Below are 18748 nucleotides of genomic sequence, written 5' to 3'. Positions count from 1 at the left end.
CTATCTACGATTTACGAATACTAGTACTTATTTATAAATACATACATATGTATATGCATACATGACGCACATACATACATACATATATCATTAAAATGGAAAAAAGTAATGCCTTTGAGACTATGCTCAACATTTACATATACATATGCATATGTACATACAAACATCAAACAGTGAATTAAAGTCAGATGTTAATATAATTTCGAAGGGATGTTTCATACTTAGAGAAGAAGGTATGTGTGATTTGGGAATTCGTTATTAGCATCAAAGCCATTTGGCTTTTTCCATGGCCCTAAAGCTATCTGTCTAAAAAGAATATCAAAAAGTTGCATGTAGTTGATTTACCACATAATATAACTAGATATGAAAAGCTTCGCCACACTAAGACATTTTTTATTGCTGGTTTTTCCTACATTCTTGTATGGTCCAACCTTTCTAAAAATATTTGATTTCGCTGAGTCAGGCATTGGACAATGGCACGTTTTAAAAATAAAACTTATCAGATAATTTGTTTTCCTTTTCTTCATTAAAAGTAAAAGCAGAAGTATCGGTAAAAACTCTCTAATAGCACACCGTCGATTATAAATTTGTTCAGCACTTTGCTACGCTCAAATAAGGAAGCCTCTTTATCTACTTAAAATGTTCTTATAAACTTTTCCATTACTTACATTCCTACTGTGTGCCATGCCATACATAAGTACATATGTACATATGTATACCTGAATAAAAAAATCATCAGCCAGCAGACTGAACTTTTTAATGTGAACTGGAATACCGGGCAATGACTTTTGTAGTTACGAGTACGTATGGCAATTTACTAAGAAATACCATTAATGATACTTCTACCCAACAGATTTTCTTAGTACAATGAAAAACAGAGCTGCGATTTCAGAACATTCCGTACGAGCATGGAATCAATCGAAAACGATGTATAATATCAGGTATATACTCGTATGTAATCAATTCTTGATTCTAACGTCGCGCAATCGACACGATGAATCGCTAATTGGGGAAACAGCAATGGGACAGCACCGTCAATTAAAATCAAGTGTAAATTTATTTGTATCACCTTGCGCATGTTTTAATTAAAGATTCTGGAGATGTTACTGGAAAGAAACTACAACATAATCTGAACTTATTCAGTACACATATGTACATATATACAATATATGTTGGTAAATTGCCGCCTAGTTGCACCGCTAAGTAAATGAATTTCGATGAATTCAATCAGCTACATAAAGACGAAAATCTGTGTGAAGCTAAAGAGCAGATGGAGCTGCGAGCAGACAGGATACTTTCCCAAACGCTAACGTTCCTCTCGTGGATGAAGATACAAATCTGCACGAAGCCTGTTTCCTGTTCTGCTGAGGGTGTATTTATTGTCATCACTCACACCCGAGGTTACAGCTAATGATACAAACATGAATGCTGAACCTTCATACAGAGCAGGTGTACATAATTATGATGGAACGATGATGAGGATAATAATATAAACACGACTTATGACCTTATCTACCCACATGAAAAAGCGAATGCTCTAAGATTCGGTTGAGAGTGGCGTGCGTTTTAGGCGACATATATATTTCGCATCGGCTACACCGTTTTTTTTTCAGAAGTCAAAGTACATAGATATGTTGATGTTTTGAATCTATAAAGGGCCTTTTATTTTTTTATTACAAAATAGTATGCATGCCAGCTATTTCACTTGACTAAAATGTTGATTCTGATCAATCATATACACTTTGTAAATTTTTAGTTCTGAATAAAATATTTGTACTCCTGAATTACCAAATGTATGAGCCAAATGTGTCCGATTTTTTTCCATGCTTTGTACACAAAACTTTATTGAAACTTTATTTATTGCTCTAACAGTATTGTTTAAAGACGTTGGTTTACAAACACAATCTCAGGAAAGTGCACCATTTTATTTTAGCTCCTCACTTTTAATAATAATTTAAAAAGACTTCATTTTAATTATTGTTGAATTAGTTTAAATCAGACATTTCATTGCTATTTATTTAAAATAAATTAGATTTCTCACCTAAAATAGTACACATACGACATAGAAAATAAGGCTCTAAAATATGTTCAAATGTTTTTAAAAATTAAAACGATATTAATTCCAAAGTCACAAAAGAAGTTCAATGCAGAAGTCAAACTTCATTTATAAGTAAGGAAGTTGTTGCATAGAACATATGAAACCTAACACAGTAAAATGTTTTACGCAATGGCTGTATTACCAACAGCTTGAATTCCACCGAACAAAATAAACAAATTTAATTTCTCTAAAATCGTGCACTGACTAGAAAAGACAAATAGCGGTTGTTATATCAGGACGACAGGACTTCTTAGCAGATAATCAGCATTGCATTGCGTAAATATGGATTGCACCTTTTGAAGCTGACTTATAAATTATGTATACAAAATAAGTATATTAGCAGATGTTTTGGGTTTAGTAAGAATGTTGATACGGTTGTAGCTTATGACGGCGTTGATAGCAATAGGACCAAATGGCCATAATTGCCAACTGGGTAAGCAAAAATATTGTGGCGGCTGTAACGAGACCTAAAAAGAAAGGTGAAAATTGATTGGAAGAAGATGATTAACCAACAAATTAAGTAAGATTAGCTACCGAAACCAAGTTTACTTAAATATGTATTTTTTTATTATTTCTGACGTTATCTTACCAATTGCGTTCACGCAAAATCCATGGCCCTCTTCGCTAGCTGTAAACGTGGTTTCATTACCATCATAATAATCTCCGCTTCCTTGCTTATTGTGTTTAAAGCCGAATTTGTCTGTGATTTGAATAGACTGAACCAGCAACATGTCACTGGGGGGCGATTTTATTGACATATCGATATCCCGACGTTTACGTGACATATGATCTATAGAAACATAGTATTGTTATATACAGTGCTTTAATAAATACAAAAGATCGGTAGATTTTCAATCAAGCTTTATAAGCTTGAACAATAATTTACCTGTTAAATTAAGCGACCTTCTCTTTCGACCATAGGATACTAATGATCTAAATTCGCCGCTGGTGTCTTCCTGGTCACATTGGACTGGCTCACAGCTTGGCATACAAGGTGTCACCAGTGCTCGGAACTGAACGACCTCACTTGAAGGGAATTTAAACGCATCGAAATTGGAAAGTAGAACTTTTCCGGAAAGAGACCCCTTATAAATGGGACCCATGATAAAGTGATCAGTTGGGCAGCCATTAGCGTCGATTAAGATAATATCAGAGTTGTCTACGCCATCCATGGCTACCAACTCACGAACAAAGATCTCATATGGACTTTGCTCGTCAACAATTTCAAACTTCAAAGCCAGTGGATCTCCAACTTCAGCAGAGCGCATCATATCTGAGCCATCTCGGGAGGTTATTCTCATTATCACATTCGGTGAGTCGACAATGACTTCTTCGGAAAGCGCGGGCATAATATCGCCGCGCACATCTAGGTCAACGCCATTGTTTACAGACTTATTTGTTAGATCATACTGACAGGCCAACGCCAAACCCAGGTCGGAAGACGTTACTATCATGTCATGGTGTTGTATAATTATATCATTTACATATCGTCCTGAACTACTCTGCCGTACGTTACACTCTAAATCATGGTAATTCATACGTAACTCAAATTCTAATGCGCTTTTGACATCAACTGCGCAGGATTTGGGAGAGCCTTTGGCATACACTTTTCCATTAAACAGTTTCGAGGTGCGTATACGTGCCAGCATATCTCCGCCGCCGCACTCTATAGTCACGTTATAACAAGATGTCAGCTCGTATGTTGACGCTTCAGGCACCTCCAGGAAAGGCTCTTGAACATCAGCGAGAGTGGCACGACTATGGTGCGATAAGCGGCAAACCATGTCCCCAGTATCGTTGTAGTCATACGAATGACATCTAGACGTAGAAACAGTCATTATGGCAAAAAAAAAAAAAAAAATAATAGGAATATATATTTTCCTCACCTATAAGGGGAATTGAGGCAAAGCTCTCTACATTCATCAATACTGCTTACTTCCTGATATACAGAATCTACTGTTTTTAATATGCGGCCGGGTAGGCGCTTAAATTCGCACAACTTATTGGGTTCGTCGACGCAGTGATTTTCCAAATATTCAGTTCCCTCTTGTGTCTGAAAAGCGTTCGAGCCAGCCAATGTTAAACGATCCAACTCACTCAGTTCACATGCTCCAGAGAGTCGATCATAGTTAGCTGATCTACGAAGATGAAGACAAACCAATTACAAATGTATATAATAATATTCGGATATTGTTCGGCTGAGCTGTGTTAGTCTATTTAGAGAAACAAAAATAGTTTTCTCATATACACTTTTTCATACGTAAATTTACCTATCTAATGTTTCTATCTGGTTTCGTTTGCTAATTATATGTACTGTATTAAAAAGATATAAGGTTATGGGCAAAGTTTCTGCCACGATACACGCTAGTCTTTTTTTGTTAACTGAAAACTTGAATCCTAAGAAATCTTACCTGCATGTGAATTCTGTTTCACTCAAACAAAGTTCAAAGCACTCGCGCCTTGAAGTCAGCGACACGGAACGCTTCACTTCCGTCTTGAGCTTGTAGTTTTGAACACGATCGACATACCAAGCTCGGGCACAAGGTTTTACAGAAAGGCAAGACTTTTCTGCATATATTGTAAATACGGGAAATTGTGATTTTGTCAGGGCACCTAAAGGTAGGAAAAATAGATAAAGAGAAAATAAGGTAATTAGTATATTGAATTATTAATGGAATTTACGAGTGAACATTTGTATAACTGAATATATGATATTGATAAATGATATAAAAATTTTCGTACACCCTACCTGGCAACTGATCAGCGTTGGCTGAAAATAACACGCACAGTCCAGTTTCGTAATTAACTGATTGACATGTTTGGTTTTTCCTACAAGTATCCAGGCAATCAGTAAGCATTAGCGTGCCTGGCAGAGAATCCATTAGTTTTTCAGGTGCTGAGAACACAAATCTATGGGAATAGTATTTCGAAGAATGCCAGTTCATAAATTCCCATTTTGTAAAAGTAGAATAACATTTTTTATTTACCCTGTAACAATTTCAAAGCCCACCAGATCAGGATTACAATCTATTGGTTCATTATCATAATTAAGTCCACCTTCTTCAGAACCCGAAGAGCTGGATACAATTTCCTTTGTTTCTAAATCTGAAACCACCGATGGGTCAAAAATAGAGTGGCGAGTTTCAGGGGTATTTGCTGGATCTGTACCAGTGGATATTGAAACTGTTTCTGTTTGCGAAGAAAATCGGTTACCACTTTTATTTACTTCCGTATTTTTTGACTTTGATTCTGGAAATTCTGTAGGGTTGGAAATCTGTTCAAGACCATTTTCTTTGTTAACAGAGGGTATTGCTGCTGTAACCGACTCTGTGGCTATACTACGCGTGCGTACATTTTCTTTCGCAGTAGAAACGCCATATAGCATTAGCGCCAAAAAAATTTGACGCATTAAATTGATGCGTTGCGGAGGCTTAGCCATTACAACAATGTGGTTGATATCTGTAAATAACCAACAATTTTAAATCTTTTAATAAAGTTTTTAGAACAATATATGCATAAACGTACTTATGTATGCGCATATATACATACATACAGTGCTTTCCATTTTGATCTACTTCGCTGACACTATCTCAATCCGGTTAAATTAATTTGTTTGGCTTAAGACGTAATGAAAATAATGAAATCCCTACGAAAAGCAAAGACGGTTGTGTGGTTAAAACTGTGTCTGGGGCTATCAACTTAATTATATCTAAAGTACCATTCAGATTTAGAACAGAATTCGGTTGAAGTATTCAATCCATACACGAGTTTGTGTTTGTACGCTCTTAAACTGAAGTCTGTTTTATCAAAGAAACTTTTTCATAATTTAGTTTTTTTAACGAACTAACGACTTAATATTTATTGTTCAGTTAAGTAAGTACTTGGTGTATAATTGAATTTGGAAACCTGTCATTCATAATAAAAACACATACATAGGTTATTATTCATCCTTGTCCGATTATACTTTATTATTAAGTAATTCTTTCATGTCCAATTAAAAAATCATTTGAAGCATGACCTATTTTACTACTTAACATAAAAACTGTATAAAAAGCATGCAACATCCATGTGCAACAAGTTGCAAGCCGGTTGAATAGATGATCGCGAACGCCACCAGGCACCCTAACCTGTCTTGACTTCTTTAGTTTGGATCACTAAAATCACTACTACATCTAAAAATTGACCAGTTTCAATAGTAGTTTCACCAAATACGTAAGTACATATATATGCATGTCTACAAATATAAGTACATATAAACTTGCTCTTATGTAAAGATCTATATAAAACAGTCTGCACTTTACGGTTAATGCATTATATTTATAAAGTTTATTATTTTAGGGTATAATTCCTGTTTAAAAAATCATAAGTTGTTGGTCTGGTGCACATGAACATGAGTACCAACGAAGCGTGTCAGGAATGAACACTTGGGATACTGCGTTTTAACAAGTCCAAGACCGTTCTTATATATATACACAAAGCTTGTAGAAAGCTGCAGAAGAATTAGGTCATCGACTTTGCCAAAAGGATGTCTTGCTGTGCATAGATGTATGTGCATATATGTATATGAATGTATTGCATATCCCGCACCGATCATTTGAAACCCAGCCGGTATGGACACCAGAAGGAAGTGGCACTGCCTAACTTTGTGTCTGATCACATACATACCTTTTTGTACAAAATCGACCATTTATTGATGGAAAAACGTTGGACACGACATTGACTCTAGACCAATATTAATACAATATTACATATGCAACACACATAAAGTTTGAATTAAAATTAAGTCTCAGATTTACCTAGTGCTTTAAAATACCAACTTTCCATTTTCTGAAGGACTTAACATCGATTCATATTAAGCCTATTTCCGGATGCATGATGTCAATGGAAGTCAATAGAAATCCGATTTCTAAGTACTGCCAAAAACTTTCACTCTGGCGTTAATGATTATTTGATTATTCACCAAAAGGGACTGTGTGAAATGTCGAATTTATTGTACTAAATTATTTGTGCATATTCCATTTCATAAAATAAAGTTTAATTATGTAAATATTTGATTCTCAATTATTTTGTTAAAAGATATTATATTCTAGGCATTTTGTTTTCTTGCGAGATTCTAATTTTAAAATATGTTGAAACTATGTATATACTACTACTGTTTATCATTGTATACATAGAAACATACAGAAATATATGGAATTTTATGTTACAAAAAATTGACTATATGCATTTCTCTGTACTTGTTTGACTTAATTTTTTGTTGCTAACTTTTTGGAGGTCTTAAGACCATGATGCTTTTGCATTATTACTCAGTTCCTTGCCTCAATGAGTTTCTACACCGGTTGCTGCAACAGCTTATTTTCCTGCGTCTCAGTTTACGCATTCAGAATGATTGTCTCCGTTTTTTCAATGCTGGCGTATAGTCGTCCGTCAGCTTGATCGCTTCTGTTCGAATAAACCGGTTAACACTTTCTTGTGATTTTTCTTAGTTATTCCTCAGTTAGAGCAAAGGCTTACTTGGCTGTCTTCATGTGTCTTGCATAGCGGTTTGTTTCAAGTCAAAGACTCAAGTTACAAACTTGAACGAATTCTTACTGTGTGTACTACATTAGGAGTCATAACTATTTTATGCTGTTCAAAATTCAATAAAGAAATAATTGTCATCAACAACAATATGTATGAAGTACATACAGCTTCAAAGGAAAATTTTCTGGATTGTTTATTATTATCTCATCAAAGGCCACTAACGACAACGAGTTTTGAAACTTATCAAAAACCATTTCTATATTTTACTGAACAGTAATTTGAACATTTGGATACCATGAGCAAAGTAACATATTACCTAAGCAACCGTTTAAAAATCGATTTCTATACACAGTAATTTAGACAGAGTCTACACACTAATCCCAACGGAACAGGGAAAACACTTTCGAAGTGAACATTTACAGAGGAGGTTAAAAACAAACCGAACTTGACCATTCAATGGTTGACGCAGAACTGAAATCTTCAATGCCACCAAGTGACTTGTTATACAAATTAGATATAAAAGTTCTGTAGGAGCAGCAAGGTGTGTTGGTCTTCAAGAAATGAGGCAGCACACTACCTGCTTGAAGTTGGCGAACCAACATATTCAAGAGAATGGGATTGGAAAGAGAAACAGAGAATTTCTGACAAAAGAAAGTCTTAAGCCAATGGATGGATGCTTGACGTTAAAGAATCTCAAATAAAAAGAAATTGTAAGCATGGTAAATCTCACCTGTAAAATTCTCCACAAAATCTCTACAAACTCAAATTTCAACGATCGAGAACAATGTGCACCTGTTTTCTCTCTCTCTCTCTCTCTGCTCTCTTCGCCTGTTAATAACATGTCTGTTCGTACATATGTACATACATATTTATGTATTAATGTACATTTGGACCCATGTACATTCACAAAGTTTTATACAATCTCTATTAATTTTGTTATGAGCCTCGTAACGTTGAAAATCCAAGCTTATGAGTACAACTTTGACGTGGTAGTCGGGTTTTCTAAGCAAAGTTGCTTACTTTTCACTTTCACTAATAGTGTGAATGTGAGATCGCTTTTTCCGTATTTTTTGTGGTTTTTGTGTGGTTAAGGCTTAATCGGATTATACCAAAGCTACAAATGTGTGTGGGCTGCATTTTGAATTTATTTGTTCTATTTCGGATCGCTTGTACGGCTAGTCAATGACGTTTCGCCGTCTCTCAGAAAGTTGATTAGCCCACCTTTTTTGCAAAGACATAAAAAGATGCTCGACAAGCTGGCGTTACTTTCAAAGTGGTTATACATAAAGCTCGAATGGCCCATCAAACGGTGTTTGATTTCCAAATTTATGGGTCAAGCAAATGCAAATCAGTTTGGGGTCCGCTGTTCTCAAGAAACGGGTCGTGCTTGGATAACAAATAGAGTAAAGAAACAAATATTTACACATGTCTTTATATACATATGTATGTATGTATGCATAAACATAAACGGGCCAGTAGCTTGATACAGTTGTAAAGTCGACGGAGTCATCTTTGGAATAAAATATAATATAATATATATAATTTCCGAACAACAAGTTCTCAGAGATATTAAGACCTCAAGCAACCGAGTTTTTCATCAAGACTGTGATGCCTTACAAATAACGAAAATCTGTGCCCTTCGGCGAAGGAAAGCGAGCTAAAACGAAGTGTTGTATAGATGTAAATGACAGACATAGCAACAACAATATCAAGTGTAAAATTCGACATAAATCATAAGGTCGCATATGTAGGTACATATGATGTACATACAAGTATATACTGACTGAGAGCAGTGTATAAAAGTACCCGGTACTCACAACGTTACTTCTTGCTTGTATTCAAAACAATGAAGAAGGTATTACTAAGTATATAACAAAATGAACAGAAGATTATTATAGAACATGTCATTACTTAAAGGCGTCAATTTTGAAATATACGTTTGAGGTGATAAGAGAAGTGTTGTTCTTAATTGCAAAATAATGTCCCAAACTTATATCACTGTTGTCTCACTATGTTTTAAGTAATATTCTAGAAGTTTCCCTTTGGTCTGTCTGTACTGCAGCGTTTCATAAATAAGATTCGTTTTCAGGGCGTAACATCTATTATTTATAAATCGGCTAAACGATGTGCAAGTTAACGACAGTGCAAATTTTTTTTCTTCTTTATAGTTCTTGCTTAGCTTTTAAAGAAAATCTTTCCAAACCTCGCATAGTAGGCGGATTTTCTACCGATATTGTTAATGTACCATATATAGTATCCTTGCAGTTATACGGCAACCACCATTGTGGAGGCTCAATAGTAAATAATCATACTATTGTTACAGCGGCCCATTGCCTTGCGGGAATACCACGGCGCTTACTTAAAGTCAAAGTAGGTGGAACCACTAGTGATCCTGCGGATGGACAGCTTTTCTCGGCAGCTTCAATTCATTATCATGAAAAATGGTCTGCCTCGACAATGGATTATGACATTGGATTAATACGATTAGCCAATGATTTAACATACTCAAGAAAAGTTTGTGGTTTCGAGCGTTCTACTTGTTGTTCCATCTTATTGACGGTTTTCTTTTTCAGATAAAAGCTATTGGTATGAATCACAAACGCATACAAGACGGCTCATTTGCAACCATTTCCGGATGGGGCTTTACAACTGATAACGGTGCCAGTTCAAAAGTTTTACGTTTTGCCCGAGTGCCAATTGTTAATCAGACAGTTTGTACAAATTTACTTGGAAATAGAGTTACGGAACGTATGATTTGCGCTGGATATCTGAGCAGTGGTGGCGTGGATGCTTGTCAAATGGACTCCGGCGGCCCTTTAGTAGTGCGAGAGAAATTGATTGGCATTGTATCATGGGGAATTGGATGTGCTTTAACGAATAGGCCAGGAGTTTATGCACGAATTGGAATTTTGTTCCCTTGGTTTGATAATCTTATGAAGATTGAAAAAGATTAGCATCAATTTAGATTCTTTAAGCAATAGTTATTGATTATAATCAGAGCGCAACCGCAAGAAATTTAAAATGTAAGTAGTCGAGAGTATAGATAAGAATAACGAAACAATTATATTTAAAATGAAGCCCGAGAAGCCCATGAAAGAAACAAAACTTTCCTTTTTATGTAAAACCATGTTTTCTTAATGTAAAGTAGGCTACATTATGTCGGCATGAACCGGGTTTTAAAGGCCACCTATCTTAGTGCATCCCTAAACCGAAACGGTGAACGCGTTTACAACATGCCTTTAACAACATGCCATGTGTAAGAAAGGATTAGACAACCTTTTCTATAGATATATAGATCGAAAACAAACAGAAATCGGAGTCTCTGAAATGAAGACCAAAAAATGTCGCGTAGAAGACATTTCATTTTGTAAAATGCATCAGTACGGTTGTACCGTTGAATAAGAAAAATTAAAGAATTTTAAGATATGTACTTTGAATTCGAATCATTAAATGCTATCACTTTCAAAACACAACAAGATTCTCCGTTATTGCGGAAGGTATATGAAGGTTGCAGTATCATTTATAATATTGAAAATTATAATTTTAGGTCGTAGGCCAGAAACTTACAAATGATTTTGAAAATGTTTGTTGACTTGATCGAATAGTATTGGTGGTACGGTGGGACTGTGTTTGACTGTCTAGGAAAGGTTCCTCTCGCGAAAATAGTTTCCTGGATTGGGGTCGAATCTGACGAGCTTCTCCCTGTGCTTACCACCCATCCCAGTATTCTCGCTCCACAGCCTTTGGAGGGCCGTTGGCGGGTAGGCCGCTTGGTGCAAGAGCCGCATGCGGTGTCCGGTGAGCGGGAAGCTATAGTCACTGGAGTATTTCTGCGGATCGAAATTATGCGTCTGGCCGACAGAGTTGGCCAATTTTTCGCTTATGAAGCCACCCTCCTGGCGGCCCGGCTGTGCCTTCTTTTTCTTCTTCGTCTTGGGCTTGTTGCGCATTAGAGGCTTCTTAGGCTCCTGATGTACATTGCCCTTGCCGTATATCCAGTCGAAGGGTTTCTTTCGCTCCCCGAGCACGCAGGCGCCGTATTGTACGAAGGCATTTGGAGGATGAGGGAACATGCTGGGCATGGCCCAGTCGTTCTCGTTGTACTGCGTTTCGCAGTGCTTCACGTGCGTCTTCCTAAGTCTTTCCGGATGCATGAGACCTGCCGGCGGGGTGACTCCAAACTCATACTCTGCCTCACTGTCTGTGGTTTCGGAGAGGATGAGATTATCTTCGCAGTTGTCTACCTGGCGTCGCTTGCACTCTTTTTTGAGGTTGTAGACCAGGCGTTTCTTATCGATGAAGCTTCGGCAATAACATTCAGTCACGGGCTTGTGGCAGCTGCACTTGCTGAAGCCCATGCTTTTAAGGCAGCGCTTTAGGTCACGCAGCTCCTTCAGTTGCGGATTCTTTACGATGCGGAACTGGACGGGTTTCATATTGACGTAAGGGTTGGCGGACTGTTTCAGCGTTTCCGTATCCTTGAGGGGACGCAGAGTGATAATGTACTCGTCGTTCTTCTTATCGATGTGCAGCGTCGGAACCTGCACCAAGTCCTCGGGCTTCTCCTCGTAATCGGCAGGCGGCCGCTGCCTGCCGTTGTAGTAGGTCATGTACTTCGATACGGGGATGGTGTCCACGGGGTAGTCCTTGAGGAAGTAGCGCATCAGCTCTCGTATAGATCGGCGTATGGCTCCCGGTCGCCATCCGGGCTTCTTGGCCAGAGGGTGTGCGGTCCAGAGCCACCCCATGTGACTCGGCACCTTCGCGTCGCCGTCAAAGCAGTCTGCATGGCTGCGCACAGCATGTCCATCTCTTCCTTTGGGTAGCATTGCGTAGAACTTGGACTTGAAGGGCATTTTCCGGCGTGGGGGTCGCTTCTTCCGTTTCTTGAGCACTGCGCACGAATCCTGAATAATCTTGCCCTTATCCTTGACATCTGCAGGCTTCCGGTAATGGCGTTGCTTTGAAACTCTGGAAAGGTTGCAAGCCTCCTCGCAAATCTCCTCAATCTTTTGACTCTTGTCGTTCGACTTATCTTTGAACAGCTCGTTTAGCTCTGCGAATACACTGGCTAGATGCGGCTGCAGTTGCTTTTCTTCGGCTTCCTTAGCTATTGACAAACGCCGCTTTTTGTGGGTATGTGGAGATAGTTCTACCTTTTCTGACTTTTTAATACATTTCTTCAGCAACTCGAAGTCGCGCACTATGGAATCGAACGCCTCCGACGTGGGCCCGTCATCTGCGCAACTTCTGTCCGAACAGCCGCTTATGGAGGCAAAATCAAAGCAAGCTGGATCTTCAGGCTGGTCGAGATGGGTTAGTAGGATTTTGTCAGCTGTTGCATCTTCGTCGTATGGCTTCTCCTTAAACATGGGCACTGGTTTGTAGCCACAGTAGGGACACGCCCCTATCTTTGGCAGCCAAGATACGTCCTCCTCGCAGACTTGGCAAAAGCGGCATGAGCTGATAAGCGTCTGCTTCAGGTCCGGCACCGGCACCTGATGGCACAAGCGGTTGGTCGCGCCATCCCCGAATATTGGCTGCCGTTCGTGTGAGAACTGATCCGATGGCCCGTATGGAGGTTCAATGGCCACGCAGGGGTCCTCTGCGTCTGGGCAGCCATAGACAGCGTAGGGTCCTGCCATATCGACTAGCTTCATGGACTGACCCTGAAACAGATTGTACACCGGTTGTGAAGTGTATCGATTTGGGAGTTTGAAGACTGACCTCGGGGCCACAGGATTGGTTCAGAAAACCAGCGTCGTTGACGTTGCGCATGTTGCGGGTGCGGAACTTGGAAAGGAAGCTTTGGGGATCCGAGCAACGGTGATCAGACTCCTCCATGCCATCGGGCCTGAATCCCCGACATGGATCCGTGGAGGAGGATGCAAATGCTTGAGAGCTGTCTCCGACCATGAAAAAGACATCCTGAGGGTCCACAAACTTCTCGATGCATCTCTTAAGATCATCGTTCTCCAAGCTTAAACCAGAGGCGGTCTCGTTTATTTCTCTATTGAAGTTCAGGGGCTATCGCATTTAGGTGGCTTCAAGTTCCGTCACTGGTGCTACTTACTCTTTAATGCTTTGACACCGCATCTGCATAGATATTCTTACGGTGGCCATGCCGACAGTGCATCCACGGCAGGTAAGCTCCACTTTGGCAGTGTGCACCACTTGTTGCAGAGTGTTGCACATGAGCAAGATCACCGACTCGGGCAGCACATAGCACCCTCGACCTTAACGAGATTGAAACTGATTTTAGAACATTTCCAGCAGGTGGGTGTTGCTGTAAGTACGTACCGATTTCCTTTTTCATATAGACCACTGCGATGGAGATGCCCTCTGCTAGACGCTTTGACAGACACTCGCCCTCCATGGGGAAGGTCATGATCGGTTCAGGGGGCAGACACAGCGCGTTGATACGATCCGCTTTAAGGCTTGGCGCAACGCCTTTGCAGATGTCCGCTTTGATGCTCAGCTTGTCTTGACATTCAAAGTCCCTTCCCGGCATGTACAGCTTCTGGACGACCATATTGAGGGTGAAACAGCGTATGTCGTCCTTGTTGGACTTGCTTTTCTGACTAGGCCCAGAACAGATCGTTTCAGTCTGATCGATGGGTGGGCAGGTGGAGCAGCACACATCGGTGTCTTTCGGGAACATCTGTCTCTCCCGGTTGTTCTGCCTGGTGGTACACCTCATGTAGTCGGCCTTGTCTCTGTCCATTTTGGTAGTAACCAAACAGCGATGGTGGTCAAAGCTCTTCCTATCCTGCTTCTTTGGTTCCGTCTCATTCTCCTTCTTCTCGACAGTGGCCATTGTTCAATCAAATTTGGAACACGAGTCAAAAAATATCCTTCCACAAATAATTTAAAACACGCGAGCAACGCTACGAAAAATTCACATAAATTGTAACAATTTGTACAGGCCTGAAAACTTATGAGTTAACGCCCTGAACTATCAATAGAGAGTGAGACTACTGGCCCTGCGCGTCTTACTATACAAACATTCTCTCACGAAAGCAAAAATCAAGGCACTCTTTTTGCTCCGAATATTTTCACCTACTTACAGCTTTTTTATTCATGCGTTAGGTTAAGGCGGCAGCCTGGGGGAGAGATGTTTTTTTCTATATCTATGCTTTTACTTTTTTCCTATCTTCACAGTTGTGAAAGCAGCTGATTTTCGACTCTTTGTGGGGACGGGGCGAAATATTAAAAGACACTAAAAACAGTGTGAACAATAATCTCGACGCAAAATTTGGTTGCTGTAGCTTTTATAGTCTCTGCTCAGACGGTCAGACAGACATGGATATATCGGCTATTGATGCTGCTCAGGAATATATATACTTAATGGGGCCGGAAACGATTGCACAAATACCGTATACCCTATATACTCTTCGATAACCGGATATAAAAATGGACACTGCGGCAAATCTGCTATCAACTGCTTACTTCCAACTGAACTAGAAAGCCAAACGAGAGCACAAATATATACATATCGCGTACACTGCCTATATGCCTTTGTTTTAATATCTGACCTTGGCAACATTCCAGTTAATTCGAGTCAAGTCTAGTGGCATTTTGCCATAAACAAATAGAAGTATAAGTCGAATAAGTAAATATTCACATGAAAGGTTTAATTACGTTCGGCAAACAACTCTTTTTTAAGTTCAAAATTTTCAGTGCATTTTTTGTGTAATATTCAACATAAACTGAAGTACCTGGTCAATGCAGACTCATCGTCTGCGACCAACCAATTTCGCTATAGCGATTAAATACAAAAAAAAACGAGAAGGGACGTGTGAGACGCTTCTTACGCGTCACAACTTTTATACCCGGCACTCAGGACTACATCTAGATGTACAAGACATCGCCAACCACTAGTATCGTTCACATTACAGAACACGTAGTAAAAAGCCTACTAAATAAAATGCATTAAAAAAATTGGATCAGTTAATCGTATTTTCCAATTTATGAGATATTTAAAACATAAATAAAATTGGTACTTTTTCCCTGCACATTCTGTGCAATAATGACCGATAGGTTTCACATCAGATTTTTCGAAAGTGGCACCATTTATGAAAATTTCTTGTACGCAACTTTGATGGTCACTCTTTTTCTAATACAGAGCGTTAAAAACCGTGTTTTGGTTTTAACTTTTAAAAATTTGCTTTTGGCCACTGTTTCCGCAACTCCTCGCAACCAGTTCAAAATCAAAATCTCGAAATAAAAAGCGAAGTGCTGTTCGACCGAGTCGGAATTCAAATCAATTTAATCTCTTCTTCTTTTCAATTTCAATATTCACCTATTAAATGCATGCAATCTTTCTCTATCGTATTCACATATTACATGTATGTTCTATAGCAACAAACTTCTGTGAGTATGTCGTAAATGCAACAATTCAATAGCTTAATACTAGAAATTCATTTTACTTATACAAAATATTAATTGCTGCCGGCCATAAGCCCTTTGCGCTAATTTCGCGTAAACAGCCACCAAAACTGGTCATTGGGACAATAGTGCATCTGCACCTCAGCGGTGTTTTGTCAAATTTTAAATTTTTTCTTCATCTGTCATCTACATCTACAACACTTCTCACACCAACACGCTCACCGCCCTTCCCTAGACCCACATACTGCTGACTTGCGGCAGAGGCAGCGCCCTCACACAAAAAAAAAAACAAATATAAGCTGCGGGACGGGGTGGGTTAAAAGTCGGAAGAGGAATCGCCAGGGGGAGGGCAGAGGAAGGGGCCGAGTGAAACAGAATGAGAGAATGTAAAAAGAACAACGATTAGCCACTGGAAATTAATTTCTCCATTGTGGCTATAATAATGATCCGATCGGATCCCAATTTGGTGATCTGATAGATATGGCCGTTTCCAACGGAATGGCGTTTTTATTTTTCTTTCATCTTCAAAACTGTAGATTTGGGAGGTTTTCGCTCTTTTGCGGGGCGGAAGGGCGCTTGGCTCATTTTTGAAATACACTGGTTTCAGTGTGAGCATACAGCAGTCCGGAGCCAAAATTTGGTGGCTCTAGCTCTTATAGTCTCTGAGAACTAGCCGACAAACAAGACGGACAGACGGACAGACAGACATGGCTCTATCGACTCGGCTATTGATGCTGATCAAGAATATATATATTTTAGGGGGTCGGAAACGCTTCCTTCTGTGCGTTACATACAACCGTTATGCGCACAAATACAATATACCCTATTTACTCTTTGAGTACCGGGTATAAAAAGAATAAGTAAATATTGGTAAAGTAAGTTTTATTGTTCCGAACTCCTACGACTATTTCGAGTGTCGTTGAACTATTACAGGGTTGGGAATTGGACTTGTACCATTTTTTTCTTGATGTATAAGATGGAGCCTGGAACCGATTCGGGTCATCAAATCCACCCGACTGACATCCCGGCAGTTCCTGCTTCTTCATCATTCTCTGGTTGCGCTTTAGCGGTTCCTTGGGGACCTGGCGTACATTACCCTTGCCGTATATCCAGCCGAATGGTTTCTTTCGATCACCAAGCACGCTTGCGATGTATTGTGCAAAAGGATTTGCAGTATGGGGAAACATGCAGGGCATTCGTTGCACTGCGTTTCAGTGTGCTTCACGTGCGACTCTTCAGTCGCTCCGGGTTGATGACACCAGAGGCGGAGTGACATCCTCGATTGGGGGGTAAACGAATGTTTCTACCTTATCTTGGCATCCCCGTTCCCTAAGCATGCATGTGGCAGTATTTGCTGTCGCTAATGCATCTCCTGTGTCCAAGGCGGGGCCGAACCTGCTTCTTCTGAATGTCCAAGTACGTGTATCTTGGGACCATGCGATATAATCAGAATATATTATCTGGTAATATCAACTGCCAACACAACTCACCGCTTAGATTTCGAAAGGTGGGGTCTCTTTCCTTTCTCTTCGAGTCTTTGTGGTTACCTTTAGGTGATTTTAATAGCGAGCGTAGAGCTTGGCGTTGACCCCGAGCTGACTCTAAGCTGGTGCATTCTGCCTCACACACTTCACGAAGGTCCTGCAGATTCTTCATATCATATCATTCTGCCCCTTTTGTATATCGTACATGTTGTGCATTTGACTGAAAATCGTTATAAGCTTGGAGAGGATATGCGATGTGCTCGAGGGTATATTTTTCATTGACTGCCTCGTCTTTGGATGCCAACCTTCGTCTCGTAGGCCGACAGCATGCTTAAACTTGTTTCCTGATCTGTAAAGAACTGATCACACAATTTGCGAATGCGGCAGCGGGTGCAGACCGGTCTTGACATGCATCCACAGGCTTCGGGCATGTTTAGATCCTCATTTCCTTTTATATCTTTTTCGGAGGAGAAAACTATGCAGTGTTCTTTGCGGAGTCAATCGCTAATCAGCTGCTGAACAGCTGCTTGGCAGTAGCCGAGAGGCCAAGCTCTTCAAACAGCCTCTTTAGTATTCCTCGTTTCTGTTCCCAGTGCACCTCTGGGTCATGGGTTTTGGGTCAACGCTTTCTCCGGCGTCGCGCGATCTGTCATTGTGCATGCACCGAAATGGGACACAGGTATGTGACATAACATACTGGTTCATTATGCATGATGTGCCCGGACACTTATCAGAGCGACACAAGGTAAATATTACGTCCCGACAGTTGATGGACTTGTCCACGGTCCGACTAACATCGTAGCAAGCAAAGGGCACAAGTCCGGGGCTGAAAGGGATAACATAATTAGTATTCATTATTAGATGCACGGATAAGACTTCTAGTTACGACGTCAGCAGCGAGATTTGGTGGAAGCTTTCTTTCCACAGACACACATTTCTCTTTTATCCTTCGTCTCCTTTTACTCCCTATTCTTGTTATGCCGTTTTCACACTAGCAGCTGTATTCGAACTGTATTCGTAGATTTTTGGAAAGAAACGCGACGATACAAACAAAACAAAAATCAAGCTCTGCTGAGGGCCCTGCTTCGATGCGTGTTTGTTGTTTGGCGGATTCTTTTAGATTTATTTACTTATACTATTTTCCAACACTTTTAGGCTGTTTTTCCTCTTCCCGTTTTTATTACAGCTTCTTTGTTAACATTCTATTTTTTTTTGTAGTTGATTTTCCACTTTTGCACACCAGCAGCTGTAGCTG

General features: G+C 39.8%; 3 protein-coding genes and 1 long non-coding RNA gene across 4 annotated transcripts; 2 read left to right on the top strand and 2 right to left on the bottom strand.

Moving 5' to 3' along the window:
• Positions 1-97: 97 nt before the first annotated feature.
• LOC117591477 lies at positions 98-1123 on the top strand. Its single transcript, XR_004574397.1, has 2 exons — positions 98-800; positions 854-1123. It is a non-coding gene; the product is annotated as an uncharacterized LOC117591477 (long non-coding RNA).
• Positions 1124-1809: 686 nt separating this feature from the next.
• On the bottom strand, positions 1810-8105 carry LOC117591474. Its single transcript, XM_034284757.1, has 8 exons — positions 7938-8105; positions 5086-5557; positions 4848-5008; positions 4510-4711; positions 3985-4236; positions 2985-3916; positions 2688-2888; positions 1810-2565 (listed from the first exon to the last, which is right to left on the bottom strand). The coding sequence occupies exons 2-8, from the start codon at positions 5535-5537 to the stop codon at positions 2453-2455; spliced, it is 2313 nt and encodes a 770-aa protein (XP_034140648.1). The 5' UTR covers positions 5538-5557; positions 7938-8105; the 3' UTR covers positions 1810-2452.
• Positions 8106-9643: 1538 nt separating this feature from the next.
• LOC117591476 (trypsin-1) lies at positions 9644-10698 on the top strand. The gene is made up of 2 exons (XM_034284765.1): positions 9644-10135; positions 10195-10698. The coding sequence occupies exons 1-2, from the start codon at positions 9746-9748 to the stop codon at positions 10573-10575; spliced, it is 771 nt and encodes a 256-aa protein (XP_034140656.1). The 5' UTR covers positions 9644-9745; the 3' UTR covers positions 10576-10698.
• Positions 10699-11126: 428 nt separating this feature from the next.
• Positions 11127-18694, bottom strand: LOC117591454. The gene is made up of 7 exons (XM_034284723.1): positions 18678-18694; positions 18065-18319; positions 16941-17152; positions 13922-14440; positions 13695-13857; positions 13349-13631; positions 11127-13290 (listed from the first exon to the last, which is right to left on the bottom strand). The coding sequence occupies exons 1-7, from the start codon at positions 18692-18694 to the stop codon at positions 11260-11262; spliced, it is 3480 nt and encodes a 1159-aa protein (XP_034140614.1). The 3' UTR covers positions 11127-11259.
• Between the last annotated feature and the right edge of the window lie 54 nt (positions 18695-18748).

Source organism: Drosophila guanche, unplaced genomic scaffold (assembly GCF_900245975.1).
Source record: "Drosophila guanche unplaced genomic scaffold, DGUA_6, whole genome shotgun sequence".
NCBI lineage: Eukaryota > Metazoa > Arthropoda > Insecta > Diptera > Drosophilidae > Drosophila > Drosophila guanche.
This window is presented reverse-complemented; position numbering and strand designations above follow the sequence as displayed.

Bases quoted from the DNA above. Each gene is read 5' to 3' on its own strand.
- LOC117591474 (XM_034284757.1), bottom strand. From the start codon at position 5,537: ATGGCTAAGCCTCCGCAACGCATCAATTTAATGCGTCAAATTTTTTTG. The intron at 5,009-5,085 runs GTAAATAAAAAA...CTATTCCCATAG, and splicing joins GGCTTTGAAATTGTTACAGG to ATTTGTGTTCTCAGCACCTG. The intron at 3,917-3,984 runs GTGAGGAAAATA...TTCTACGTCTAG, and splicing joins TGCCTCAATTCCCCTTATAG to ATGTCATTCGTATGACTACA.
- LOC117591454 (XM_034284723.1), bottom strand. The intron at 13,858-13,921 runs GTACGTACTTAC...AATCTCGTTAAG, and splicing joins CTATATGAAAAAGGAAATCG to GTCGAGGGTGCTATGTGCTG. The intron at 13,291-13,348 runs GTCAGTCTTCAA...AATCTGTTTCAG, and splicing joins ACCAATCCTGTGGCCCCGAG to GGTCAGTCCATGAAGCTAGT.
- LOC117591476 (XM_034284765.1), top strand. From the start codon at position 9,746: ATGTGCAAGTTAACGACAGTGCAAATTTTTTTTCTTCTTTATAGTTCT. The intron at 10,136-10,194 runs GTTTGTGGTTTC...TTTCTTTTTCAG, and splicing joins ATTTAACATACTCAAGAAAA to ATAAAAGCTATTGGTATGAA.